The following is a 26918-nucleotide window of genomic DNA, read 5'->3' as shown; positions in this document are numbered from 1 at the left end:
TAGGTGTTCCTGTAGGCATGTCAACGCGTTGACTGTTTTAGCAACTACAGATTAAGATAGGTGTTTTGCCCCAGAAGACAGAAGGGGCTGCTCGGAGAACTTACTACAGCAAAACAGTTGGAGCACTGAACAGATGAAAGTGACACTTTCTGGGGCAGCTAGTTGAATGAGGAGTTTGTCTTGCTGATTTTAATGAAATTTAGGCCCTAACTTGATTTGAAAAACATACTAGCTAAGGATAATAAGAGCAGAGGAGGAAAGGTGTTGGGAACGTGGTGTATAAAAGGATACATCAGTGCATGGGGCACAGCAGCAAAGGCACGGTAGGCAGAATAGATGGAACATGCAGGGAGGGGGATCAGATCTGTTCCTATCACAATTCCTATATAACTTCTGTTAAATCAGGTAAGCTAAAATCCTCAAAGGCAGCTAAGTACCAAATACCTTTGGAATTTGGCATCAGTCCATAAGTAAATCCTTCTTTCTCTACTCCCCGTTCCCCCGCTTGGCACTATTTTGTGTACATACCCACCTCCCAGGCTGCAGAAGCAACTGGAGCTCGTTTTGTAAGTTGGCCACTGTCATCTCTGTTGTTTCCATTATTAATTCATTTATGTAGAGCTGTGTCTTGTGTGACCTCTGTTCTTTGCTCCTGGCTGCATGACCTTTGCTATTAAGCTGTCTGTAGTAGGAAGAAGTCAGTGTTGGTAAGTGCTACGGATTAGTCTGAATAATTTATCTGTTTTGCCAGCCCCCTCAGATTTTGTGACAGCTGCACGCTTTACAAGCAGCAATTTTTATATCTTCTTTCAAATAGTAGATGAAAGTTGTTGAGTATCACTGAGATAAAATGAGATCCCTGCAGGGAAAATAGCTCATCGGGTAACAAATGTCCATTTATGCTTATTTTTTGTGATCTATCAGTGCAAAATGTGCTTAAATATATTTGAGTAGCACCTATGAAGTAATTCTGAATATGGCATGTTCAGGAAAAAAAACAAAAGCTGACCTGTTTTTGGTACAAACATAAAGGTGAGCTTTATCTTTCGTTTTCGTTGAGGTGTGTCACAGAGATATGTTGGGTCTTGGGAGGAAGAAATTTGAGACTGGTGTTGGCTAAACAAATGTGTGGGGCAGCGTGGAACAGATTCGCCAGCAGTGCATTAAATGGACAGGGCATGGAGTGGGAGCTTTGGCACTTTAGTGGGGTTAAAGGACAATAACTCAGAAAAGATATCTAAATCAGGAAGAAGACTTAACAGCATTCCTATTGAAATCTTACTAAATATTGTTTTTCTTGGAAAAAAAAAAAAAAAAGAATATTTTTTTTGCAAAAGTGTGGAATTTGCTTAGATTCAGGTTTAAACCCTCTTGTAAAGAGTTACAAGGAAATAGTCTAAATAGTCTTACTCATGGTAGAGTGTGGGGCTGTGTTCGAGACAGCTTCCAGGGCAGCTTGGACTTGTCTGAGCTCCTGCATATGTTGGAATAACGCAGAGGTGGTCTGGCAGAGCCAGCTCGGCTGTGTTTTTTTGTTCTTCTGTGGCTCCAGCTCACAGAACCAATGCAGCACGAGAAGTTCTTCGTCACGGGTGGGATTGAGTGCCAGCATCACATTAGTCTACAGCTGGTTTGTGCGCCAAACTATTACTTAAGTCTTAGAAAACCTCCATAGCAGTTGTGTGGCAGATAATGCAGTACTTCTATGTAGCTGCTTTAAGTAAACTTACTAGCGGGCTCATTCTCCCGATGAGGTAAATCATTGCTGTCCTTTGCTCCCTTCCCTTAAACCACATTAGCAAACTGTTAGATGTGATGGTCTGCGCTACCTTGACCCATCCACTAGAAATTATTTGTTTTCTTTCTCTAGTAAACTGACTTTATTCAACCCCTTTTTTTCCTCCAGAACTTCAGAGGGGTTTTGGTGAGTAGAATACAGCTTCTAATTTCAGAATAGACGTGTGCTCAAAGAGAAGTGACCATTTTTCTCCGATGAGGCGCTCTTCTTCTGCTTGGGGACTTCAGAACCGCGAGGCGTGGGTCTGCAGAGCCCCTGATGCTGTTCCCAGTTATATATCCAGTGGGAGCTCCCAGTTGCTGCTGGGGAGAGCTCAGCTTTTAACAGCCCATTCTCGGTGGAAATTTGTTTCCTCGTTAAGTTTTTTCAACACCTGTATCTACCTACCGTGCTGCCATCTATTCATTGGTGTTTTAACTGAAGAAATGCAGTAAGCACACTGTATGTGTTACCTTTCCCTGCTCTGCTGCCTTTAATTAGGAGGGTTATACATTGCTGTATGACAAACGCAAACATTAGGTTGGGGCTAATGGGAAATGAGTCTGGACTTGAGGGATAGTGGCCATAAAATGTGAAGTGATCTGGCACTTGGTTTAAGAATGCCAAAGGGTGGCATGATCTGTAATCTAATGACATCGTGTTGTATGGTGCTGCATAAAGCACTAATATTTTGTGTTCTTTTTTTAAAAAGCTTGGTGTACCATCCAGTGCCTATTTATGTAAAAGCATGGATATATCTGTTTATGGCTGCATGTCAAAGCAGTGAGCCACACCTTTTCTTATATTCCTCCCTATAAGTTTTTATATCTCATATTACTGAGAAATTAAGCACTTTGAGAACATGAAGTAGGGAAATCACCTTATTTAAAACTACCTTACTTAATTTTATACAGATGTTTATGATGATTGAAGACAAAATGATTTTCATAATGAAATAGCAAATTGCATTAAAAAGTTGAAACGATCTCAAGTAGTAAGATGCATTTTAATATTCCAGGGGGATGTGCCATACTAATATAATAACCACTTGCAAAAGTCTTGCAGCTTTTTGGGTTAATGTAGCCATGGAACTTCCCTTTAAAGCACAGCAATTTCTTTAAAACCTGTTTGATCTGTCAAGTAGGTGTAGAAGCTTGTGTCAGGCGCTAAAAAGATAGCAGATTCGGCTCTGACAGATTATACAAATACAGTGAAGGTAATTGACTTAGCCAGGGGAGAAAATTCTTCCTCCCAATTATGTCAAATGCCAGACAGCCTTTCAGAGGTGGGGAGAGAAACATGCCTTAAGGACAATACTGACATAGTGCTTTTCCAGTAGGTGCTTTCTGTGCTTTTTATTTACTTCTTTTTGAATTTAAGCTTTCAGGGATCAGACAATAAAAGGAGCTAGCTCAGCTGCATCTTTGCTTTGGGAGTCCCTGGCTTCATGTACCCCTCGCCCATCTGTGGTCCTCTAGGACTTTCTGCCTCTGTGTGTGAAGATATGAACTTCCAGGACACTGTGAGGCAACGAAGTCCTGAACTTCTTGTTTTTCTTCTGGTTTTAGTTGTTCTTCTGCTTCTTTGACTTCACATTGGTATGATTTAAACCCCTTCAGATGCTACAGATTTCTGTCACAGTCTGAGCTTTTAGTATTTGAAAGGCAAAGGAAAGGACTGGGCTGCTTATTTTGCTCTTTAATCCCTGTTCAGGACTATAGTTTGTCTCATATATGAAACTCTACAGTTTTTCTGTTCCAGCACCACATGATTCTTTAACAGAAGTTTCCTGTCAATGGAGGAGGAGCCAGAAAGGCTGCCACGGTAGGGGTTATTGTTTGAAGGATAAAACTCAATTCTCTCCACTCTGACACCTTTTCCTCCCTCCATTCAGTTTTTGAGGGAGGAAACCAGTGGCAGGTTTTACCACTGCAACTCATGATAAGTGGTGTTGCCCAGAAGTGATGAAGCCAATGCACGTTTTTATGTACAAACACATGGCACATCCGAAAAGGTATCTGCAGTGCAATTAAAAGTGTCTATGTCTCTATGATATAAAGCTCGTGGGTAGTCACTGGGTGACCAGACTGCATTCCCTCTCTCCAGTTAGTACTACAGGTGGCTGCATGTTGCAGCAGAACAAAGATAAAACTGTTGCAGGAATTGAAGTTCTTACAGGCTAGGAAGATACATGACTGTCTGCTTTGTGTTAGGTTTCTGTCCACTGGGTAGATTTCTTTCTGACTGCGTGAGCCCCTGAAGTCATCAGGGCTGAGGGTGGTTGCATTTATTAAAGTTGCAAGGTGATCAGCATTTTTCTGAGTATGCTGGTAAATCTGTTTATATTTTATGAGGTTGTTTTTTTTTTCATACCAGACTCTGTATGGTGATTGAAAGGTGTGTGGCAGAAAAGTCCATACTGCAAACTGCCTAGAAGTGGAGGATGACATCTTTAAAAAGAAAAAAAAATAAATAAGACGTAAAAGCAACAAGCTGCTCAAACTGGCTTATTTTTTTCTTCTGCACTTGACTCTCTTCTTGCTAACTGTGGCAACACTATCACAGCTTTTCATTGTTTTGGTTTCTCCCTGTCAGTAATGGTTCCAGCCCTTTCAGTGGCAAGGATCTCCATGCACTCTGTGGATTCCAACTTTTTACTCATCCTTTCATCTGGTTTTCTTGCCTTAAAAGTACAGATATTTTCAGATTGACACAATATTGATCACAGTTGTATTTGTTTAAATTTGAGGTTAGTTTACACAAGTCAGCAATGAAATTTAATGTGGCACTCTTTTGAACATCAGGCATTCATTATCTTTAAAATCATTTTTTGCGAACTTTATTCTGCCACTAAATATGTTTTTATTAAAACAAGCCCCTTAGTATGCATAATTTACATTTGAAATAATGGTAAGTTTATTTTTTCACATTTCTTGGAATGTGCTTTCACTTTAGCTAAACATTCTATTTAGGGCATAATTTTAAGAATTTTTCTAATTATGACAGCAAATGTTGTAACATTATAATTATGCCATAAGCATTCAATATTTTTCCATCATAAACTGGCTGTAATCCCAGTTCTGGAGTACAGCTTTCTCGTTGCTCTCATCTCAAGTGAAGCTGGAATTTTGTCCGCAGAAATGGTTTGATAATAAAGTCCGTCATTTGGGTTAGTTACATATCAAAGCAGTTCAAAAAGAAAAGTTTATTTTTCCCTCTGAAGTCACAATTTTTTAAAGAAAATTTGCTTTAAGTATTATATAAGCCAGCAGACGTTTGTTTAGAAATAGTCTTGGTTCTTGTCTTCATTAAAGTAGCGCTCTCATTTAACTATCTTAAACAGGAGCTAAAGAAACCAAGACAATATATAAAAGTTAATGTACCTGCTGTGGCATGGATTTCAAAACAGGACCTAGAGGTGTACCCAGGGGACATACCAGCACCCACACGACTCAGCCTCTCCAGTGCTGCCTGGCTGATGGGAGCGAGGGCGCCCACAGCAAATTTGCAGGTGATGTGAAATTCAGGGGAGCAGCTCATCACCAGGAGGCTGTGCTGCCCTTCAAAGGGACTGCACCAGGTTGGAGAAACGGGCCAGCAGCCATCTCGTGAAGTTCAGCCAAGAGAAATGCAAAGTCCTGCACCCGGGGAGGAACAACAGCTTTGCAGAGAAGGCCTCGGGGCACGCCAAGCTGACCGTGAGCTGGTAACGTGTCCTTGTGGGCCAGCAGCCTCCTGGGCTGAGTTGGGCAGAGCAGGATGAGGAAGGTGGTCCTTCTCCTCAAGAGGGACATGGAAACAAACACTGGAGCCATCAAGGACTTAGGGCGCTATGAGGAGAGGATAAGGGAGCTGGGCCTGTTCAGGTTCTTTCACATCAAGGACTTCTAAGTTGGAATCTTCCAGAAAGTGTCTGTCAGCAGAGAAGCTTCAGCTTCTTAGTTAATTTTTGCAGAGGACTCAGTGATCGTCCATGGAAGTCTACAAGTTTCTAAAGTGGTGTTTTGGATGCTATAAGGCATGAGTCGCCATCAGGTGTGGCCTTGCTGACGTGAAGCTGGTGGAGTTGTGCATAATGAGTAATGCAGCTGAGTCAACCTGAGGTTTCAGAGATAATGCAGTTTTGAATTGGCTTTCTGTTCGTTTACCACACGGTCGGTTTTATATTTTCTCTATTGAGTTTGAACATTCCAGGGAGAAAAAAGTGCTGACCTAAAAAGATACATCTGCTTGTAAAATGGGAGTGTTATAAATGGCTCAGGATTCAAATTGTCCTGCTAGTGTCCCCGTCCCCTGTCTCTGCTCCTGGACAGGGACTGCTGGGGTGGAGGGAGCCCTGGTGTCAGCCAGTACAGCTCTTTGTGTCTGAAGCACCTTTCTCTAGTTCATGTTCCGGGTACAGTACTGAACTTGGATAATGCATACCAGGCAATTAATCCAGTTGTGCTGTCTGTAGCAAAGTAAACGGTCTTTGTAGCAAAAAGCAAGAGTTTGTTGTGCCTTTGATCTATACAAAGTGCTCTGATGTGATGAGATCACGCTGATGAAGCACTGGCTGGTCTTCCCTTGAACTTTGTGTTCAACTTGATGTAAAAGGAAGGAAAACCAGAATTGAATATTTGATTATTGTGATAGTGAATTTCAGTCAACAATTAGCTTGTTCTTCAAAGATCCTTAACAGGACTCGGTATTGCAATGAGATATCGATGAATTACTTCATTAGTTTTCACTGAAAGTTGATGTCTGTCAGCTTTTCAGTATGGGGCAAGTTTTGCTTTCCAGATCAGTAATATAGACCACTGGCTTCCTTTTCAAAACTAATTCTCTTTACTGGTGTATTTGCCCACGTGTCTTGATTACCCTTCCAGTTACTACTTAAGAAGATGTGGGAAGGAGAACAACACTTGTTCCCTGAAGGTTGCTCTAAAACAGTCATTGCTTGTATGATCCTCGATGAATGAAGTATTTCCATACACCATAAAACTTTATCTGAAAGAAAGACTCGAGAAGTTAAAATAATGGTAAATATTCTGTAGACTAACTCGTGCAAGGGCTAAATAGCCTGGCCTTGATCCAGGAAGGCACTTAACAATGTGCTTAACTTTAAGCGCATTGAATATTCTTACTGGCATGAGTGAAAAATCAATGAGACTGCTCACATGCTTAAAATAAGACATGTGCTTAAGTGTCTTCCTGGATCTCAGCCAGAGCATTCGGCAGGCAAGATGTGCTGAACTCTAATTGTGGGCAAAAGCTAGTAGTGTTTCATTTTGCTTGTCTTGTGTGTTTCTGAAGAATTCATTGATATTGTCTGTGTTTATTTTAATTGGCCTCCATTTCCCATCTAAGCCCTACCAACTCCAAAGCACCGGGAGTAAAATAGATGTGCAACTTAGGGTTGTCAAACAGCTTGTCAGGGATAGTACTTAGACTGTATATATTGCTATAGAGCAGGAACTGAACTTCAGAAAAGCTGGGAAAAGATGAGGTGAAACATGATTGTTTTCTTTGGTAGCCAAGGTTTTAATATAGAAAGAAAATGAAGAGGAGAGAAGAGAAGGGCTGGTGACACATCGCACCTTTTCAGTTAACATAGTTGCTTCTTAGGAAACATTAAAGAATGCAGACAGATGCATTAATAATCTGCTGGCAGTGGCTGTAGCCTTGGCAAGTAGGCTTTCCTACCTACTATTGATTTTTCTGACTATCAGACAGCAATTTGCCATGGGTGGCTTGATCCTTTACCCTCGCAATGGGCAGTCAGATGAGTCGTCACAGCCAAAACCATTTTTACTTTCTAACCAACCCCTCCTGTTTCTTCAACAGCATCTTTTACTGCTTAGATGACAATTTCCACTGCTGACAACTGCGAATGATATTTAACTATATTTGCACTGTATTTAAGCACAAAGAGCCTCCATGCCTAGAGGTGCAGAAGAACCCACCGCAACGCTACCGAGCTCTTCACCGGCACCAGCTGCGCTTGCCGAACCCACTCCTCAAAAGCACTGTAAATCTGGGAAGTTACTGGTTGGCAAATGTAAAAGCAGTGGAGCCACGGTGATCTGGAACAAATCTTTGCTGTCAACTCTAACTTTTCTAACATTTTTTCCCCATCTCTTTTTGGTTTTGAACATCTAGACGTTGCCTGTCTTCCAGTTTGCCTTGCTGTGTTCACAGCTTCCTCCTCATATCTCATATTGATGTTTGCTTTTTTTTCTATCCAGGTTGCCAAAGTAATTTCTTCTTTATGTACTGCCTTTGAGTTGTGATTGCTGATGCTTCTTGACCTTTTTTTTTTTTTTAAGTACTAGAAATTTAACTTTTTGTTTCCATACTTTAAATTGATTTAGACTAGAAGAGAGAGAAACTTAGAGTAGATGAAAAGAAAGTGGCCAGAGCAGAAGAAAATCAAGCATAAGCATTTTTCAAAGGGACAAATACATAAAAATAGAATAAACCAGTTACACCATGGAAGATTATATGTAATTACAGAAGTATCTCCTGAAAATGTTTCTCCGTGAATGAGCAACTGCTATTTTTAGGAGAGCCCCTTTGCAGTGAGTCTTGAGCAGTTTGAAAGGATTTTGTAGGTTGTTGGTTTTCTTTCAGCTGCAGAAGTGTATTTTGCTATACATCAAGCTTGGTTTCAAGTTGTCTTTCAAGGTAACTAGCCATATAGTTTTATTGTCCAGTTCTTCTTGAGGCCATTTGTCTTTAAACTTGAATTCTTCTTTTACTTAAATTGAAGCTTGTCTGTCATGTACAGAATTTCACCTGAATTGAATAAGATGTGATCCAAGCTTCAAGTTCAGAAAGGGTTTTCAGATTCAGGGATAACCAGTAATCTTTTAAACAGTGAAATGATATGCAGTAAAGATGTCAGAGCCATAATTAGAACTAAAAGAGTGGATGGAAAACAGAGTCTTATTTAGGTGTTTTGTTTTCAACTGTTTTTCACTTGGCTTTTCTAAAATCTGCTATCAAGTTTAAGTCTAGGTCCATGAGTGTATGTGCTTGCAGGTGTCTACAATGTGACAGAGCCTTCTGCCACCTAGTGTTAATGTGAGTTCTTTCCTCAGTAGGGTATCACTAGCTAATATATTAACTACCATTATTTATTAATGATAATCCCCCCCACAATTACTAAGCGCTCCCTGCAAACATTTAGCAGTGCAGTTTCTTCACCAGAGGGTTTCGGAATCAATCCGATCACCGTGCACAGCTTCTTTTGATATGTTTATGGGGGATGCAGTTGGCAAGGTAGGTCAAACTGTTAAACAAATAATCCACGGAGTATTTCAGTAACTCTGAATGTCACTCCTGTGTAACAACTGCGCTAGCACTTTTCTCCCCCAGGTGAAGCTGATGGGTTCTGCCTAACTCAGCACACTCCTGCTTTGATGTCTGTGCTCCTGCTGGTTCAGGAAATTGTATTAGACTGAAAATAGCAGCGGAGAATAAAAAAATAATTCAACAGAAATTATATAAAATAAAGAACGGTTTCGTTTAGACACTTAACTCATTGTCTTTTTAGAAGAGTAAAATGAAAATCTCCCATCATCACAGCTCTTTCCCCTCTAGAAATTCCGCCAGGGCACAATAAAGAAGGACAATAAAATCCAGAGAATTGCACCCAGATTTCACAATTGAAATGTCAAACTTAAAATAGAAAAATAGGCTTAATGAAGTTTTATATTTAAGCCAAAGACTAATGGCTCCTACCCTATGTTGACAGATAGAAAGAAACTGCTTAGGATTGAAGGGATGTGGGTTTAATTTTTTTCTCCTTCATTCCCCTGTAAAAATCTTCCCAAGAGAACAGAGCAGCTCCTTCCCCTTCTCCCCTGCACCTCTGCGAGCTGTGTTTGAGTGCTGTGTGATGCAGGCTGTGGCTGGGAGCTCCTTTGCAGGTTGTCGTTTCAGGGAGCTCAGTCAAAAGGGTGCACGTGGCTTACGCAGATGCTTCTAATCCTTGCTCCAGGCATAGCTTGGAGGACAAGCCCTCACTCCTAGCTCCTGCTCTCCTCTTTTCTCTCTCCCTCATCTTCCAGGCCTTCCTGAGGAGCAAATGCTGGCACGGCAGGGAGCTGTAAACTCGATCCTCGCCATCAGTTTGAAATTGTGACCTGATCACAGCAAAGAGAACAAGAAGCAGAGGGTCTGATGCAGTAGAGCTCCAGTCAGCTGCAATACCAGGCAGGCTCTTCTTTCTCACCTTGTTTTGACCTGAACGGTCTGAACTTCTTTAAATAGTGTCATTCAAAGTACAGTCTGTTTGCTTTTGACATCTATGCTTTTTAAATACTGCCTAAAGAAAATAACATTGGGTTCTCCTTTAGCTTGTTCTATGCTTGTAGTTACTCATTCCAGATAATTATTAGGTTTGGCTGCTTACTTATCTGATCAGTATCAGAGGTTAGAAAAACGTCTAGAAATTCTTGCGCATCTTGTGCTGTTTTGTTTCTGAGTCATATTGAGCTGGAAATACCATGCTATGTGAATTCACTGCTGCGCTGCCAGAGCAGAGAATGCCGCATCGCAGCGAAGACAGAACAAACCAGCTGACCCAGGGAGGCAATATTTTCAAAGTTGAGCTCATACACATTTTTGTCTTTGTTCAGATGATTTTGTTTTCCATCAGAAGTGATCTGGGGGCAAATCTTGTCGCTGGGGTAAATGCATTTCCTGTGTCATTTTCGTTCACTCCATCCTTTGTGTTGATGAGGGGAAGAAGGTGATGGTTCTTACCTGCTGAAGCCCAGCCTTCTCTTTCCTATACCAGATCAGTGTCCTGCAGCACCATCTTAGGACAGGTTGGTGGAGGAGGCAAACAGGAGGAGGGCTCAGGGCGAGGAGGCTGCTGGCCCCTGTCACTCTCCAGCTCGCTTCCTTCCCTCCTCTTGCAAAGCTGGCACGTGTCACCCAGGGGCTCTGTCCCACCCTGCTGGGACTCAACATGAAAGGACTCAACTGAGTCCTTCAACATGAAAAGGGGCTCTAGAAGTGTGCCAGCCAGTCGGTTTTCCAATCCTTGGCAAAATCTTGTCCCTTCTGCTTGTGGCAGGCTGTCCTTTGCAGTGTGGCAGAGCCACGGCCATCCTTGCAGCCTGTTGCCACAGAACCACGCAGCAAGCAAAAGGCACCAAAAGCAGAGGAAAAAAGGTTTCCATACATCCCCATCCTCTTTCTGGAGGTGTTCCTGACTGAGCGCTCTGTTTGGAAAGGGCTCCGTCTGCTTCATAGCTGCATAATTTGCACGGGGCTGGTTCGGGAGGAATCTCTTTCATGTCACTTACTCAAAGCCCCGGTTCATCAATATGGATTGCTCGTCGGGCACGGGGGGATTTATGGCACGCGGTGGGGTGTGAGGAAGTCAGAGAAAAAGGCAGAGAGGGAGGAACAGCGGGGAGTTTTGATCCTGGAAGGAGAACTCGTGTGTCCAGAAAGAACTTTCTTTCAGAATAAAAGCTGCCATCTCTGTCCTTGCCTGCAGAGGAGCTGCCAGGAGGTGAACCCACGGAGGTGGTCCTGGGGAAGACACGGTGATGGATTTTGGGCTGAACATACCCTGTCCTTAAAAACAAGATAAGTCTGTGGAAACGACGCTGACTCGGGCAGCAAGTTTGAAAACAATGGTTAGCTTCCTCAGAGCAATAATTATTATTTAAATATATCCATGTTCTTCTGGTGCCCTTTGTCCTACACGTAGCCTGCAGGAGAAAAAGCGGAGTTGATGGGCAGGGGAGGGGAATGAAAAATCTGCAGCCCGAGCCGTGCCGAAACATTTCCACAAGGCGTTAAAACGAGTGGCTTTGCGATCACAGAAACGACGGCTCATCGGTGTTTTTAGCCTTCGAAGAGGAAAATCTGAAATGCTAGCTGAGCAGAGTCCCCTGCGTTCAATGACATTCTTCTCAGGGTCAAGCATGAGCGGAGCCTGATTTAGTCATAGCCTAAATGTAGCTGCAGCCCTGCAGTCCCCGCGTGTAATCCACACCAGCCATGCAGAGCGAGCGCTTCGCTGGATTCCAGCGAGGGCTGCAGTGTCCTTGTTACGCAGCGGGGCTGCTCAAGGGTGTCCAAACGCTTGCTTGCAGTTGTCTGAGGAGTTTCTGCGCCGGCCGAGTGATTTACTGGATCTGGAAGTTCAGCCCTGGAAACCCGAGCGAGGGAGAATGCCTCGGCGGCGGTGGCAAGGCTGGGTGTTGAGAGGACAGACAGCTGGCGGGTGACCTCGGGGGGATGACAAATGGGGCACCAGGTGCCCCGCTCATCCCGGGGCGCTCCTCGCCCAGGCAGAAGTTACGGAAGTAATTCATGCGAGGGGAAGGCTCCCGGCGAGCAGCGCCGCCCTTTCTAGAAAGAAACGCCAACCTTTTGTTGCTGGCGAAGTCTGCGGGGATAATTAACTCAGGTGGCTGTTCGGGAGGGAATTTTAGCACGAGTCCCTTCAGTTTGAAGGGGAAAAATGATCATCCAAATGGCCGTGGTTGTGCGTTATTTGGAGGTGGTGTTGGGTGCTGGCAAGGGATGGGTGGTGAGCAACAAGGAGCAAACTGCTTACACGGCGTAATCAGTGCAGGTTCTTGACCAGCACATCTAGAGCCTTTAAAAACAACTAAATACATTATAGAGAAGAATGTGGGATGTGAGGAAGCCCCCCAACAATTACAGAAGAAAAGGTTAGCATACAACATCTATAAAATATCCTTTATGGAGTCAAAGCGTGTGGACAAACAGAAACTGGGAGAGCTTTGGTTTTTCTCTTTGCAAAGGCTGCAATGGTTTGCAGGTTCTGCTTTCCATTTCCCATTTTTATTTTAAAGCATGTAGCTGCATGCTAAAATGGGAGAACTTCAATAATTGCCTTGAATTTGCCCTGTAACAGCACAGGTATCTGTACACAATGCCAACTTTCACCAGGTGAGCTGGTGAAATGGCTCCAGGTGAGCTGCTGATATGGCTCCTTTCTCTAAAATCTGATAATCGGTGATTGCCGTGTACTCTGGCTGCTTCCAGTTCTCTCGTTGTTTGCTTTAAAAAACCACAAGTGCAGTATGGCTTCAGTCATACCTTTAACTTCTGAAAGTGCTTCCCAGTCTCCTTACATTAGGAAATAGAGTTCATAGTCTTTCAGCCTATAGTCCATAGTGCTTCATGTCCACAGTGTCTGCATGAAATAATGGCACCGAGGCTGCTGCCTTCTTGGTAGGACCCTGCAGTGGGACTGGAGGTGCCTAAAACCAGCAGCAAGGGCAGCACCTGCACAAACCTCCGTGCGCAGCTATCCCAGGGCTGCCGTTCAGCTGGCAGCGTAGAAAATGCATATTAGGGCAGAGTAATGCAGAGCTTTCTTTATTCAATAAACCCGTTTTCATCGTTAGTTTCCTGTCTTTCTACTTGAAAGCATCCACTTCTTTTAAAATTACATCAGATAGTTTCTGTGGGTCAGAAGGCATTTCTCCCCGTTTCTTTGATCTTCGTTTCTCCCTGGTTTTTCATCGTACCTCCAGGCAAGAGCATTGGCTTCTCAGTTACTCCAAAGGCAAATGTTTATCTGTGTGTTAAATAAATGGGAGTACCTGATTATGGTCCTGTATCTGTTTAAAACCCAGAGCACCGCTACAATTGCAGTGCTCTGAAAATGCAGGAGACCCAGGTGCTCTCTGAAATTGTTCTTTTTAAACCTCTCCTAGTAGAAGTGATTTTTTTTTTTTCTTATCAGGATGCACTCTGTTATGAGTACTGCAGATTTCTTCTGAGATAGCTGTCCCAGGAAGATGTTTCCTCCATCCCATCCCCCCATACATTAGCTTTTCAGTGGAAATGTTTGGTCTCGGGAGCCTGGATTTCATCACAAAAAGAGGAAGTTTTCAGGGAAAGCAATACAGGAAAATTTGATTCTGTTCTCTTCTCCCTCCCCCCCCCCAGGCTTTCGTGTCTCAATGTCTAAAAGAGGATGGCTTCTTTGACTTTGTCTTTGAATTTAAAGATACTTCTACTGCCAAGTTCACAGTTACACTCACCAATGTCATAGGTAATTTGTAATAAAACCTCAGATAGAGGTAATTAGCTATCTCTTACAGCTTATATACGTGCTTTGCCATTAAAAGAGGAAACAGTTTATGCGAAACATCAAATAAAAGTGCCTCACTTCTGATGTTAAACACTCCAGAGATCCCTTTATGGGCCGCTGCAGCAGCTGACCGGGAAGGACAGTAGAGCTGGGAGCTCCGAGAGCCTGCACGGGGCTGCCAGCATCCGAAACGTCTGCCCTTTGATGTAAGGGAGTGGAGGAAGAGAGGGAGGATTTCTACCTTTGGGATCAGAACCGCCTTTATCAGAGGCAGCTGTTCCATGGCTAATATTACTTTTCTCTAGGCTTTGCCTTCCCTGCTTGTGTCCGGTAGCAGACCCCTGCGCTGCTCCATGTTAGCTGTGGCAGGGCTGTGTGATTTTAATTTTAAAGAACTGTGTTTCACCACACGCTGCTGAGGTGCAGCTCCTGTCCAGAAACACTGACAGCATTTGTAGCAATTTGATATTCAGAAAAACCAGATGGAAGAGGGGAAAAAAATAAACACACAACTTGAGGACCCAGATTTCTTTTATTGATTTGGTAGGTGTTTTTTTGCATCTCTACTGGGAAGAATTATTTCAGGTAGGAAGGAGTTCTTCTCTTTGAAGACCAAAAACTGAGGAATAAAAGTTCGAGGAGCCAAGAACTCAAACTCCCAACTGAGAGGATTTTTTCTTAAACCTTCCTTACAACAAACAGGGAGACACTCGGGTCAGCAGGCATCTGACTCTGAAGGGTTTGTTGCAAGGTGAGGTCTCCAACTTCTCCTTGTTCCTGTTGTTTGAAGTTTCCCTCTAAGTAAAGGGGATAAAAAAAAATCATCGCCTAGCTATAGATCTGTTTATTTCAAAGCAATTCAGAGGAGCCCCTTGAAATGTCATCAAAGGTAGCCTCTGCTGGAGCCGGCTGTCTTGCCCGCAATTTGAGCAGGGCATTCAGCAGTGAATTCAGCACCCTTTGTGCTGGGTCTGCCACTCAGCTGACACCTAGGTAAGCAATTTCAGCTCCCCGAGCCTGCAGAAAACTAGCTTAGGTAAACAATATTATTAATAATCAAAACCCAGGCTGGCTTACCGAGCTGAATCTGAGCTGGTGGAGCTGCTGCCTGCAAATGGGATTGAAATCTTGCTGGGGTTTCCAGGCTGCGAGGGGGGTGTTTATGGTAGCCCTGTGTTATTGTCTTCAGCAGATTTTTTCTGTAGCCCAAACCGTCCTGGGGTATTTACATGGACTTTTCCTTGCAGCCCTGTCTTATGGGCTCTATTGGTCCTGTCCTGTTGCAAGACTAGCAGGTGACATAACCTGGTTAAAAATACATATTTTTAATGTCAGCCCTGAGATTTGTCATATTGGGACCTCCTCGTGCTCAGCAGATTTTTGATGTTCACTCTGATGGCTGCAGTTGTGTGCGCAGAGATATTCAGGGGCATTAAAAAGGAAGAAAAAGCCATCAACTCTGCCTGTTTGCTGCTGCTTGCAGCAAACCCCACACCACGGAAATTTGTTGTCCATTTTTGTTGACTTCCTAGCCACATTCAAACCGAAGCAATTAAAACTGTTACGCTGCATTCATCAACCAAATGGCATCTGGGTTCCTTGAGACAGCCCCGGACCTGCTCCTCTCCAGAGCACGATCTCCCAGTTTGGCTGTACCCCACACTGCTGCCCTTCGGTCCTTGTTGTCCCAGGAGACTCAGGAGAGGAGCAGCCGATGGGGGTGCCTCCAGGACTGCTTTTTGACTCGGGAGGGTTTGGGATCAGGTCTGCAGCGAGTCTGTGGAAGGATGAGTTGCTATTGTGGGCTGCTGCTTGGAGCAGCAGCTTTGTGCGTCATGGTTTTGTGCTCAGGCACTTCAGCCTCTGAGGCAGAGGTGCATTTGAATAGCACCTAGCAAAGGCCCGTTCCAGAGTGGATTTCCCAGGGTTATTAAACGAAGAACAACAATGAACTCTGTTTTATCAACACGCTTTGTTTGGGCTGCGTGGACTGACCGTGCCACAGGACTGGTTCAAACCAAAGCGGAGGTGAGCGGAGAGCCCGGTTCTTACCTGCTCAGGGGCTGCCGAGTAACCCAGGCCGTGCATTCCTCACCAACAAACATCCCACAGAGAAAATCCGGCTTCTGGTGTGCATCCCCCACCTGATAAAACCAGCGTCTGCAAGGATTCTGTGAGTAATGCATCAGCAGCTCATCGCAGAGACCAGGTAAAGGGAACGAAAACTCTGCCTTCAGAAAGAGGCAGGAGTGCAGCGTGTGCTGCTGCGTTGTTAATGCTCCACACTTTTCCAGGCTGGAGGTATTCTGCTTGCTTTCATGCACCCAGTGTGCATTATGCAAATGCTCCGTCTGGAAAACAGCCCAGATCTCATGTCTGCCCCAGCGCTTTCTCTCTTGGATGCTGCAGATAATCAGATGAACAGTAAATCTGCTCCGTGGAACAGAATTACATTATTGTTTCTTCCTCAAACAACTTGTCGGTGATTTTTCTTTTCTTCACCTCCTTGAAGTGCCTAACAGATCAAAAAAAAGTGAAATCTGGGTGCCAAACACAGTGCTCTGTGTGTACCTTCAGCAACGCATCAGCGGATACACCACTGGGAGTGAATTTGTCTTGGAAAGATGGGGGATGATTGTGTGAAATGGTCCCAAATACTGATCCACTAAAGGGGTTTGGGTGTGTGGGTGGAGGGAAGCATGCTGGGGGTTTGGGCTTGTCCTTTGGATGTTTTTTAGCTCGGTTTTCTTACTTGATTGCGCTGTCTCCGTCCTCCTTTGGTGATTTTGGGAGCCTTTCCTGAGTTTCAGTAAGACTGGCAAATGGAAGAGCCCTGGAGATGTGCCCGAGGACTCCCTCTGGGGAAAGTGCCACCAGGGTGGAGGAAGGAGAGCAGAAAAGTGCAGCCCCACAGAGAGCGGTGCCGGCAGAGCGCAGCCATCCCTTTCCTTCCCTCAGCACGTGGCATGTTCCAGGTGAACCCCAGGCGTCCCTGCATGGCTTAAAGCATCTGGGAGCACAGCGAGGCCGGAGGAGATGGCGAGGAAGAGGAGAGACCCCCAAAGGAGCAGGGAGGACGCCGGTGATCTCAGGTGTTGCTGTGTGGCTCTGGGGCCCCGGCTTCCCGACACGGCCGCGCTGAGCAGTGCCGAGGCCGCCGGTGCGGCGGTGGAGTCGTAGGGATTGCAGCTCCACGGAGCTCTCCAGCAGTTCCAGTCATTCCTGATGAAGTGCCGGTGACACGGCCCTTGGAAAAGGGAAAAGGTGAAGGAAACCCACCCCCAGGAACGGCAGGCTCGGTTCTGAGGCTCTGCACCCAGGGTAAATTACACCTCTCTTCCCTTGAAAACAGGAGGCTTTCTTTTGCACGGCGATGAGAAGCCAAAGGTCCGGAGTGAACCCCCTGAAGGCTCATGAAGAACAAAAATACGACGTGTTTTCAGCCACGTGAAAGGTTAATGGGGAAGATCAACACGGAGTGGCTGCAGCGAGGGAGAGGGGCAGGCTCCGCGCCGGTCGGGGAGCGTGAAGCCGTGGGGCAGGGAACACACAGCTCTTCAGCCTGGTTCAAAAATAATAGTGCAGGCTTTTCTGAGCTGCAGTTTAGTCTGCCCTCAGTAAAAACAAGTCACGTTAAAAAAAAAAAGAAAAAAAAAAGCGTGTACCAGAAAAGCAAACCTCTTTTTCCTGGTTTCTGCTTATAAGATTTACAGGTACTTAAAATAAACCTATGAAAAACAGACCCAGTGTGCTGGAATTTGCTAACTAGTCAGAGCAATTGCCTCCAGGTCCCGAGACCTAACCGAGCCTGCCTTTTGGAAGGACGCCTTGGCACGAGCTTCTTCCTGGGGCTGCTCTGAAGGTGAGCATGAAAAGCTGTGCTGACCTCTGCCAGAAACCCCAGGAATCCAGCTCCGAGATGCTGCAGCCCTGGCATGGCAGGCGCCGGGCAGCACAGGCGGGGAGCTGCGTGGAGAAGCCGCCGAAAAATCCATTCCCTTCTCGTTGTGTGGCTTCAGCCTCGCGGATTCTTGCCATTGCCTGGTGTGCCACGGTCATTAAACGGGCCGGGAGCATTAATTAAGGATATTTAACAAGAAGAGAAAGACCTCACTTGACAGCCAGCGGCGCATCGTGCTTATTTGGTAGAGGCAAGGAGAATTAACGTGGGGTGTTGTAGTAGAAGTTGGTCTGAGCCTTTTTGGACCAAATGATTTGGTGCTGCTTCAGAGGTCATGTACCAAGTAACCAGAGGTGCTGTAATATCTGCACATCAGGCCTTGCTACAAACCTAATGCCTCCATCCTTTCAGATGACCTCAAAAGGGTAAACAATAGGCTCTGCCTTTCTCCTCCTTTTAGTGATATATAAGAAAAATAGCAAAAACCACACAACCAGCCTTAGTTAATATAGGAACGCAAACTAATCCCCTGTTTTCTCTGGGCTATTCCACGCATGAGTGGAAAATGAAGCTTGTACGATGAAATAAACATGATAGCAGTAAGATCGGGCTGTGATGGGAATTGATTTTATAAGGCTCTATGGCTTGGAGGGTGGAGGTAATTTCACACCAGTGTTTGGAAGGAAATTATTTGTTATAGTCAGTATCCCTGCATCGTTCCTGGCTGGGGGAAAAAGCTCCCGTTTCCCACAGCAGTTGTAAAAGGCTGTTGGGAAGGGTGAGATTTTCCTCCTAAAATACTAGAGGACGAGTAACAGGAATGCGGAATGTTCTTTTTTTAAAAAAAAATCTATTAAATGCATTCTCCCACAGAACGGGAGCTCCCTGCAGGCTGTCTGTCCTTACAGACTGAGATGCTGACAGCTTTGCTGTTAGGTTTGTAGCTCCCTTTGCTCTCAACGCTGTCAGAAGAGGGTTTCTTCCCCTGGTGTCTGTGTCCACATGGAGGAGAAGCAGCGCTCTGGTAAGGACCCTGCTCCATCCCCAGGTGGGGCCGGGCAGCAGGGCTCACATACGCTCAGCCACAGGAGGCAAATTGTGTCTGAGCTTCAGCATCCTCCTCACAGGAACTCAGAAACGCTGCTCGTGTCTGCACATTGCGGTTATTAGGTTCATGAAATAGTTTTGAAAGTGTAATTAATCATTTTTAAGTAACCTCTTTCTCTACACATTTATGGCATCAATAGGTATGACTGTTTATTATGTCTTACCTATAAAATCTGACCTGGTTTATATACTCTTTATGGAAACAATGTATAGTCATAAATTAAAAGATGCAACTGTTTTGGATATTTTACTGGTGGTCCTGTATTTTCCTGCCAGAAGTGCAGCTGGTTTAGGTTTCTTGGGATAACATTATAAAAGGCTGTATGCATTTTGCAAGTTTATGCTTGAATTGCCAAGCCAGAGGTGGAATGACTCAACCTTCCCAGGAGCAACATGTACCAAGTGATGAATCAAAACAGCCAGCTGAAGCTCCGTGCCTTGCACTGCAACTGTGACAAGCAGTTCGTGTTTGTGGCATTTTCTCTGGTGCTCGAAGCTCGAGGCATCGTGTTGGTAGTGCTAAGCACAGCCTGTGCTTTTTGGGGTTTAACCATTTTTGGTGGAGTTTTGGTGCAAAACTAGCTGAGAATCCGTTTTGACGCTTGTCTTATGTGGGATGCAAGAACTGTAGGATGACAACACTGAAGACCCGCTGAGCAGACACCTTTAAAGGGAGCTCTCAGCGTGTAGCGACTGCGTTTGGGCCTGGGGAGCAGCAGCATGGGTGCTGTGTTCCAGCTCACATCGTTGGTCTGGCTGGGTTGGGGGAATTCACACAGCTCTGAGAGCTGGTCCTGATGCTAAATGAGTTAATGATGGGATTTTGAGGGGTTTTATAGCCAAAATGTTGACGACAAACTCGTACCGATGTAGTTGCCTGGTGTCGGTGGACTTACTGCAGATACCGATGGGCCTGGGAGCAGAAAGTTTGACCCCATTTTTTTCAGTGCCAAGGCCGTGCAGCTCGCCCAAAAGTCAGCTGTCAGCCCCAGCACTTCTGTGGGACTAAGGAAAGCTCAGTACTGACACGTCCAGAGGTGCCTCGCAGCTTCTGTCTCCGTGCTTTCTCCCAAAAAACAGCCTCAGCCTCGCCGCACTGGAACCGTGCAGGTGTCTGGTGTATTTATTCCTGTGCTAAAGTAAAGCTTCTCTTTATTTTTTTTAGATACCTCAACCACGTACGAGCCGCCTCTCCGCAGGATCTTGCTGGGGGCTACACTTCTTCTCTGGCGTGTCACCGAGCCCTACAGGATGCTTTCAGTGGCCTCTTCTGGCACCCCAGTTAGCCAGCGTCCGCCAGCCTGCGAGGAAGGGACACTGAACGGAGTGGGAAGCAAGTCAAGCCAGCAAAGGTTGGGTAAAATTGCTGCCATCTGCACAATGGCTAAGCTGCAGTCACTTTTCTGTGTAAAACCGGCTGTGTTTTAAGTGTTAAAGGCAAAAAAAAAAAAAAAAAAAAGTCCACGCGAGAGCTTTGTAAAATGGTAGATACATTTTTGCGGAGGGGGAAGCTCGTTAGTCATGTGGCACTTTGCTGAGGGAGGCTGAGGCAATAAGCCACATCTAATGGAAGATGTGAATAACTCAGCTGTGTATGTTTGAGGTTTGAAAAAACACACTTGTAAATTTTTTTTAAATAAAGCCAGACTTTTTTATTAAAGTTCGTGGTTTTATTCTTATTGCAGGGTTTTATTTGCACAAGCATTTAAATGCCATTTTGATTATAACATTTAGTGTCAATATTCAAGCCTGCATTTTCTTCCCATAAAACTCGTTTCCCCAGTTCAGGCAAGTGGGTTTTTCCTCCTGCCAGCTGGATGAGACGAGAAACCCTGGAACTGTGCTGACACAAGTGTTATGTAGGATCCCTCCTGATGTCACTTGGTTGTTACCTTTGACTGGAAAACGAGCAAAACCTTTAGCTGCAAGCCTTTCAGCTGTGTTCCTCCAAAGCAATCTAAGAGGCCTTAAATAAGGCTAGTTCATTAAAGTAGTCAGAATTGGTTTATTTTTTCCCTGTTTAGCCCCGTTTGCTACTTTGCTGTCAAGTGTTTGGGATCTTCCTTTGGCAGGAGCATCCCTTTGTCTGGTGTTTGGGATAATCCTTCCCACTTGAGCTGCTGCTTTGGTACATCCCCTCGCCTCACTTTGTGGCGGAACGAATCCTGATGGCAGAAGTGGGGTTCCTGTCTCGGGATGTTTTTTCCATGAATATGTACAAATTGCAGGAGACTGGAAACCACTCAGGACAACGAGCACTGCTAGAGTAAAGCCTGGGCCGCGTTTTGTAGGTCATCCATTAATGGTTGTTGAATACTGCTGAGGAGTGTACTAAATGAATGTATTTTTTGCTCTGTTGTAATAAAGAGAAGAATGAGCTCTATTCCAGACTCGGTGCTTCTTTTATTAAGGAAGGGGGAGAGAGGTGCCAAACTTTGCATTGTCCTTTCTCTGAAATCCTGTTGTGTTGTGCCCAGAGCAGCTGCTGACAGGAATTGCTGCACCCAAGGCTGAGAGGTGTTGAAAATGCCGTGCGTAGCCTGCGGAGCACAGCTCCCTGCTGGGGAGACACCCTGACCTGGAGACACCAGGAAGGCCACGCAGGTTAAAGCTGCCGTGATGCAGCAGCAGGGCCGGGGAGGGAGGTGGGCACGTGGTGATGTTGCTAGGCGGGAGCGCTGAGCTGGGGCTGAAGGAAAATATCTGAAAGCGAGGGCGATGGGAGCTCTCCGGCCACATCAATTCTTTGTGGTTGACGTTGCCCAACAATAGCTTGGATGGGGAAGAAAACCAAATCAAAGGCAGAGGCTTTTCAACTCCCGGCGGAACGCAAGCAGCCAGGCAGCGAGATCATGCGGGGACCGATCAGAGGAGCAGCCAGAGGTGGGGCAGAGCTCGGAGAGAGGCTCAAAAGTCAAAGGAGGAAAAGGTCTGAGCGTGAGAGGCCCCATCAGCCACCTGCTGGTTTTCAGTCTGGTGCTTTAATGGGTGTGTGCCTACCCTGCAAGTGTGCAAATGGCATCAGAGCCTTTCCTGCACTACCTGTGGGCAAGCACTAAGCTAGGAGCCAACTAATCCCCAGCTCAATCCCTTCTTGTAAAAACCAGTTATTGCTCCAAAAGCCCAGGGCTGAGCATACGCAGCTACTTGCGCCTCTTTCTACCTGAGGTCAAGTTTTTGAGAGGTTACCTGGCTTACACAAGAGCTGTTTGTGCATCTGCCAACGGTAACCCAATACCCTTAACCACCAAAACTGCTTGTCAAAGAGAATACTCTTCTCAACTGTAAATGCAGAGCCCACGTAAGTCATCTTGCCAGGCCCTATGAAATATAAATACCTGTTTGCACGACAAACTGCGCTTTTTCAAACTAGCACTGCTAAAAACGATCCCAGTCAGTGTCACTGAATTGCCACAGAGTGTGAAACAGGGGAGTACCAAAACATTGTTACAGAAACGCTGTTTTATTTTTTTGAACAATATCGATCTGGTTACTGGTCCCACGATTACAAACAGTAAATGCAGGAAGCCACGCTCACCAAGGAGAGCTGCGACACGCGCTGTGCATCGCTGCACCTCAGGCAGGTAACACAGGGGGTCGTCAAACAATTCAAGGGGTAGACCAGGCGTAACGTAGGTGTACCTTACACAAACCAGTACGGTTGTTACCCAAACTCTGGTCTTCAACTCACGACGTTTTCTTCAGTGAAATCTTTGCCGGTACACAGCCGCTTAGAGGCTGGTTTTTCTGGAAGAAAGTTAGAAACATTCAGTTAGTTACATACGGTAAACAGACGGACCTGAACCACAAGCCACGCAACGCTTGAGGGATTTAACAAGTGATCAGCCTTAAGATCAGCATTAATGGCCACAAAGAAAACTGTTAGAGCAGTAAGGGAGGTCTTTTCTTTACCAAGTGCCTAAGAGGACTTGCAAAAGACCCGTACCAAGTGACATTTTGACCTGCACCTCAGTGCCACACAGTAACAGCACTGATACACAGCAGGAGCGGTCTGAAGGAGCAAAAGGTGCAGCGGGAGGGCTGCTCCTCACCTTCAGCAGGGCAGGGCCTCTTGTACAGCACATCCGCTGGAACCTGGAAGCTAATGCACAGCATCTCCTTGTTGGGGGCAACGTTCCTCACCAGGTACGTAGCACAGCGCCCATCTAGGGAGGCTCCCAGCGAGGCCTCGGCCCGTTCTTGAATCTCTTTGGCTGGGTTTTCGTGCTTGGAGAAGCCGTAGCAGTGCACCGTGGGAAGGACAGCAGTGCTGCAGGGCTCTCCGACCAAGAGATGCCTGAAAACATCCAGAAATTCGAGAGCTGATGCTGGCAAATTCATGACTATATGGACAGTGGGTTTCTGCGCCTCTTTTTCAAGTGCGAGTGCTTTACTAAGTTCCTCTCTTACTGGCCCCAGGAGGAAGTCTCTGCCATCCAGGTTGAATGCTTTGATTTTGTTGTCTACTTTGTTTAGCTTGCAGTTGTGCAGAAGCCATTTGTAGGATTCAGGGTTGAGATCGTTTGCAAATACGACGCACTTCTTCTTTGCTGCTGGGATAGCGAAAGGTCCGATCCCAGCAAAGACATCGAAAAGGACATCACCGGGCTTTAAAAGCTCAACGATACGGCCGTGCTCTGTGGAAAGGCGGGGGTTCCAGTAAACCTTAGCAAAGTCCAACTCATATGAGATATTATTTTCTTTGACCTGAAAGTCCAAAACATTTGGTTAAGTCTCTGCGTTCAAATTCCAGACAGGTTAAAGTAATCCCAGTAATTAAGACGGCTAAAAACCAAGGAGCTTTATCAAAAAGTGATGTGTACATTGACATTTGTCCCATTAGCAGTGTACAGAAATCTTGGATAAACAGCCCTGCTCCTCACAAATAGCCATCAGGAACGTTCCAACTGTCAATCCACATGACTGGCTTACGCACATCTTAATCACCAGGTGGAAATAAAGCAGCAACTTCGAATGGCCATAAAATAAAAATCTGAGGCTTTTCAAATGCTTTGTGGCTGTCTGAAAACTCCTTTATTGAAAGCAGATCTTGGGAAGATGCCTCAAACCTTAGCACAACGTCTACACAGTCAGTAAGTGCCTGAGAGCGCTGCAGCACGAGAACGGCAGCACTCAGCCAAACTCAAAGCCGCTGGGAGCCAATTGTGCAGCCTGAAAAAATGCTGCGCTTTCTCCCGGGGTGATGGAGTCTGGAAACGGAGCCAAACCCAGGCTTTGCAATGGCCGCTGCCCTACGAACAGACCTACGGAGAAATGGTGCCTGTTCAGATGGGAATGGGATGCAGGATAACACCCACTTTGCTCTACCACACCCGCACGGTGTGACCCAGATCACCGCAGCGTTTGCTCTGCCAGCAGGGAACACGCTGAGGTGGACCTGGCAGCCCAGCGGTGTGCCAGATGTGTGCGTAACGAGCCAATATCATCTGCAAAATATTTGATCGTCCCTTCTGACCTGACGGTTCAAATGCCTTCGGCGTCCATGTGCAGGCTGTTCTTTGCCACCGAGCTATTCAACTTCTTACTTTGCTAACCTCGTATTTTCTCTCCTAAAAGAATAAAACTGCCAACAGCTATGAAAGATATTTTTTGGTCAAGCCAGCGGCCAAGGTTCCAGCTAAAGACAAGAACCCCAAGGGAAGAATACTTAGCAGTTTAATAATGCTTTTCACATGAAAGATCTCAAAATAAATGAGATGAGGTTTGTCCTCTAGCTGTCAGAAAAAGAATTAAGATCAGGCAAACTCTTGCCTAAGCTGCAAAGACAGAGAGATTTAAGTACAAGGACTGGTCAAATTAAGAAACTTTTTTTTTTTTTTTTGATCAAATCCACTAAATGTTTTGGCCTCACAGTGAGAAATACCCCCAAGTTTGTAACTAGTATCTTGGTAAGAAACCCCTACTTCAGCTTCTTTTACATGTTATTGGAAATAGGCTGTGAGCTGGGGAGAACCCTTACCTGCCTGATCCCTACAGCTGTGAGTTTGCTTGTGGCAGAGCAGGACAAAACGAGACAGCAGTAACTGCCAACTCTCACACTCCAAAAGAGGTGTGAGGGGCACCGTGCAAATAAATGGTGTTATCAGTGTCTCTTCCTCACCGCTTTTTGGTACACCTTTGGGTTTTAGCACATTAAATTTAAAATAAAAGGGGAAAAAATCCTGTACCTTAGTGACCAGGTTGCTCTCTCCAGCGAGCACTTCCATTTCAAAGTTTCTGTACGTGCTGTCAATAATGCTGGTTTTATTCACCACACAGGTGATGCCTGGATTCTTGTCGATTATAACCTGTCCTGAAAGAAAGGGCAGAAGATATGCTGGTTGAGGGACTGCAGCCTCTTAATGTTCTAAGAGATACAAACTCGACAGCCTACAGTCACATTTATAAAAGTAAGTGTGTATAATAGAACAACCTCCCTCCAACGATTGCAGATGTTATGGGATCTTACTAAAGCACATACTTTACCCTGATCCAGTGCTCGGCGAAGTGTGACTGCATAAGAGGAAAAAGCTGCCCTTTGTGTACAGGTAAGGGTCTGCACAAAGCTATTTAAAGCCAAAACGTAAAGCAATGAAGAGTGCTTCGAAGTTTTCTTTGTACAGGGAATAACTTATAGGTAGAATAATTCTAAAAATATCTTTGGAAGCGAAGGATTACTTTTCTGATCAGAATTTTTTACCTACCAATCAAATGTTTGTAAGGGAGCTGATGGTCCCTAAGATTGAAGTGAGCTATGTGACCGACGCGGCTAAAACCAGAGGTGACATCCTGGCCTTCGGGAAGGACCGCTCGGAGGATCTCCTCTGACTTGAAATTCTCATAAGTCAGCTCCAAGTTATACCTGGACACCTCAGGAGGAATGTTAAGCTGCTTTAATACCTCTTGCTCTGCCTGTCCCAGCGAGAATTCGGGTACTTGATGAGGATCCAGTATAACAAGCTTACTGCCCTCATCTTCTGGATCCTCAATCACTCGCTTTAGCCCAGGACGCTGTAGTACCGTGTGCTTCAGGGCCTTCAGCAACGCGTGGACGATTTCTTTCTTTACTTTAAGAACCGGAACAACGACCGTCCTTTTGAAAGCCTCTCTGTTGAGCAGGGTCATCCCTCGCACTTTGGGATGCGGCGAGTACAGTTCTGGGCTGCCGTTCTCCTCCACGGTTTCACGCATTGTACAGAAATTGGCTTTCTGAGCCGCTACAAAGAGGCCAGGTATTCTGCCAGAATGTTGCGCCAACAGCATCCAAACTGCTGGAAATGATGTATTTGGTGCAGCTGTCCTGGAACGATTAGTTTTCAGTAGTCTGGCAGAGCATCCAAATCTCCATAGCGTCCTAGAAGAGAAATCATTCATTTTATAGACATTATGTAATCGTTCCATTAAAAAGGCTGCAAATCACATGGATTTGCTGGTCTCTTAAACGAGAATTTCCATTTGTACCGAAGAACCCACAATAGTTTTGTAAAAGCCCTTTATTACGAATTATACCCTACGAATTTCTGTCCCTCTGCAAACGCGTTTTTAAACTTTTAACTAACTCGAAGCAGCGAGATAAGCCTCTCCTGCCAAAACTCCGCGGCCTCTCTCTATTCCAATAAATGCAATATTAATCCCAGCAAGCCAAATAAAAAAAAATAAAATAAAAATCGCGCTGCTCCCTGCCCCGCCGGCTCACCACCACACTCCACATTCCCCGTGGAGCACCGGGGGTGCCCGGGGAGGGCCTGGCGAGGCCCCACGGGGGGCTGCGACCCCCAGACAGGGCCCGGGCCCGGCCGCGGCCTAGGCCCAGGCGGGCGCGGGGCAGCCCCGCGGGTAGGCCGCGCGGTTGCCATGGCAACCCGGGGGGGGGGAGCGGTAGCCATGGCAACCGCGCGCGCGCCACCCCCCCACCCCCGCCCTCACCTCATACCGAGCCGCGCCGCGCACGCCGGCGCCCCCGTGACGTCATCGCCGCCGCGCGCGCCGTGACGTTAAAGCCGCTCCGCCTGGCGGTGAGAGGGGGCGTGGTTTACGTGGAGACCACGCCCCCT

General features: G+C 45.7%; 2 protein-coding genes across 5 annotated transcripts in view; one reads left to right on the top strand and one right to left on the bottom strand.

Moving 5' to 3' along the window:
• MNAT1 (MNAT1 component of CDK activating kinase) overlaps positions 1-21247 on the top strand; it is a 120386-nt gene extending 99139 nt beyond the window's left edge. The window contains exon 8 of the mRNA XM_084520886.1: positions 20030-21247. Within this exon, the coding sequence (XP_084377012.1) occupies positions 20030-20150 (121 nt within the window). The 3' untranslated portion in view covers positions 20151-21247. The remainder of the gene's footprint in view (positions 1-20029) is intronic.
• A 1059-nt stretch (positions 21248-22306) lies between these two features.
• Positions 22307-26907, bottom strand: TRMT5 (tRNA methyltransferase 5). Of its 4 annotated transcripts, none has more exons than XM_084520882.1 (5): positions 26791-26907; positions 25569-26218; positions 25053-25177; positions 22917-23571; positions 22307-22611 (listed from the first exon to the last, which is right to left on the bottom strand). In XM_084520882.1, the coding sequence occupies exons 1-5, from the start codon at positions 26793-26795 to the stop codon at positions 22547-22549; spliced, it is 1500 nt and encodes a 499-aa protein (XP_084377008.1). In that variant the 5' UTR covers positions 26796-26907; the 3' UTR covers positions 22307-22546. The 4 variants fall into 4 exon arrangements, with proteins under 4 accessions (XP_084377008.1, XP_084377011.1, XP_084377009.1 ...); XM_084520885.1 differs by having other exon boundaries at positions 26798-26898; XM_084520883.1 differs by lacking the exon at positions 26791-26907 and adding an exon at positions 26561-26683.
• Positions 26908-26918: the final 11 nt, after the last annotated feature.

Source organism: Aythya ferina (genome assembly GCF_964211825.1).
Source record: "Aythya ferina genome assembly, chromosome: 5".
Taxonomy (NCBI): Eukaryota; Metazoa; Chordata; class Aves; order Anseriformes; family Anatidae; genus Aythya; species Aythya ferina.
This window is presented reverse-complemented; position numbering and strand designations above follow the sequence as displayed.

What these genes read in the sequence shown, in the direction of transcription:
- TRMT5 (XM_084520882.1), bottom strand. An exon ending in AGAGCAACCTGGTCACTAAG is followed by an intron (nt 23,572 to 25,052) that starts GTACAGGATTTT and finishes TTGGACTTTCAG; the next exon opens with GTCAAAGAAAATAATATCTC. An exon ending in GAGGCCCTGCCCTGCTGAAG is followed by an intron (nt 22,612 to 22,916) that starts GTGAGGAGCAGC and finishes ACTTTCTTCCAG; the next exon opens with AAAAACCAGCCTCTAAGCGG.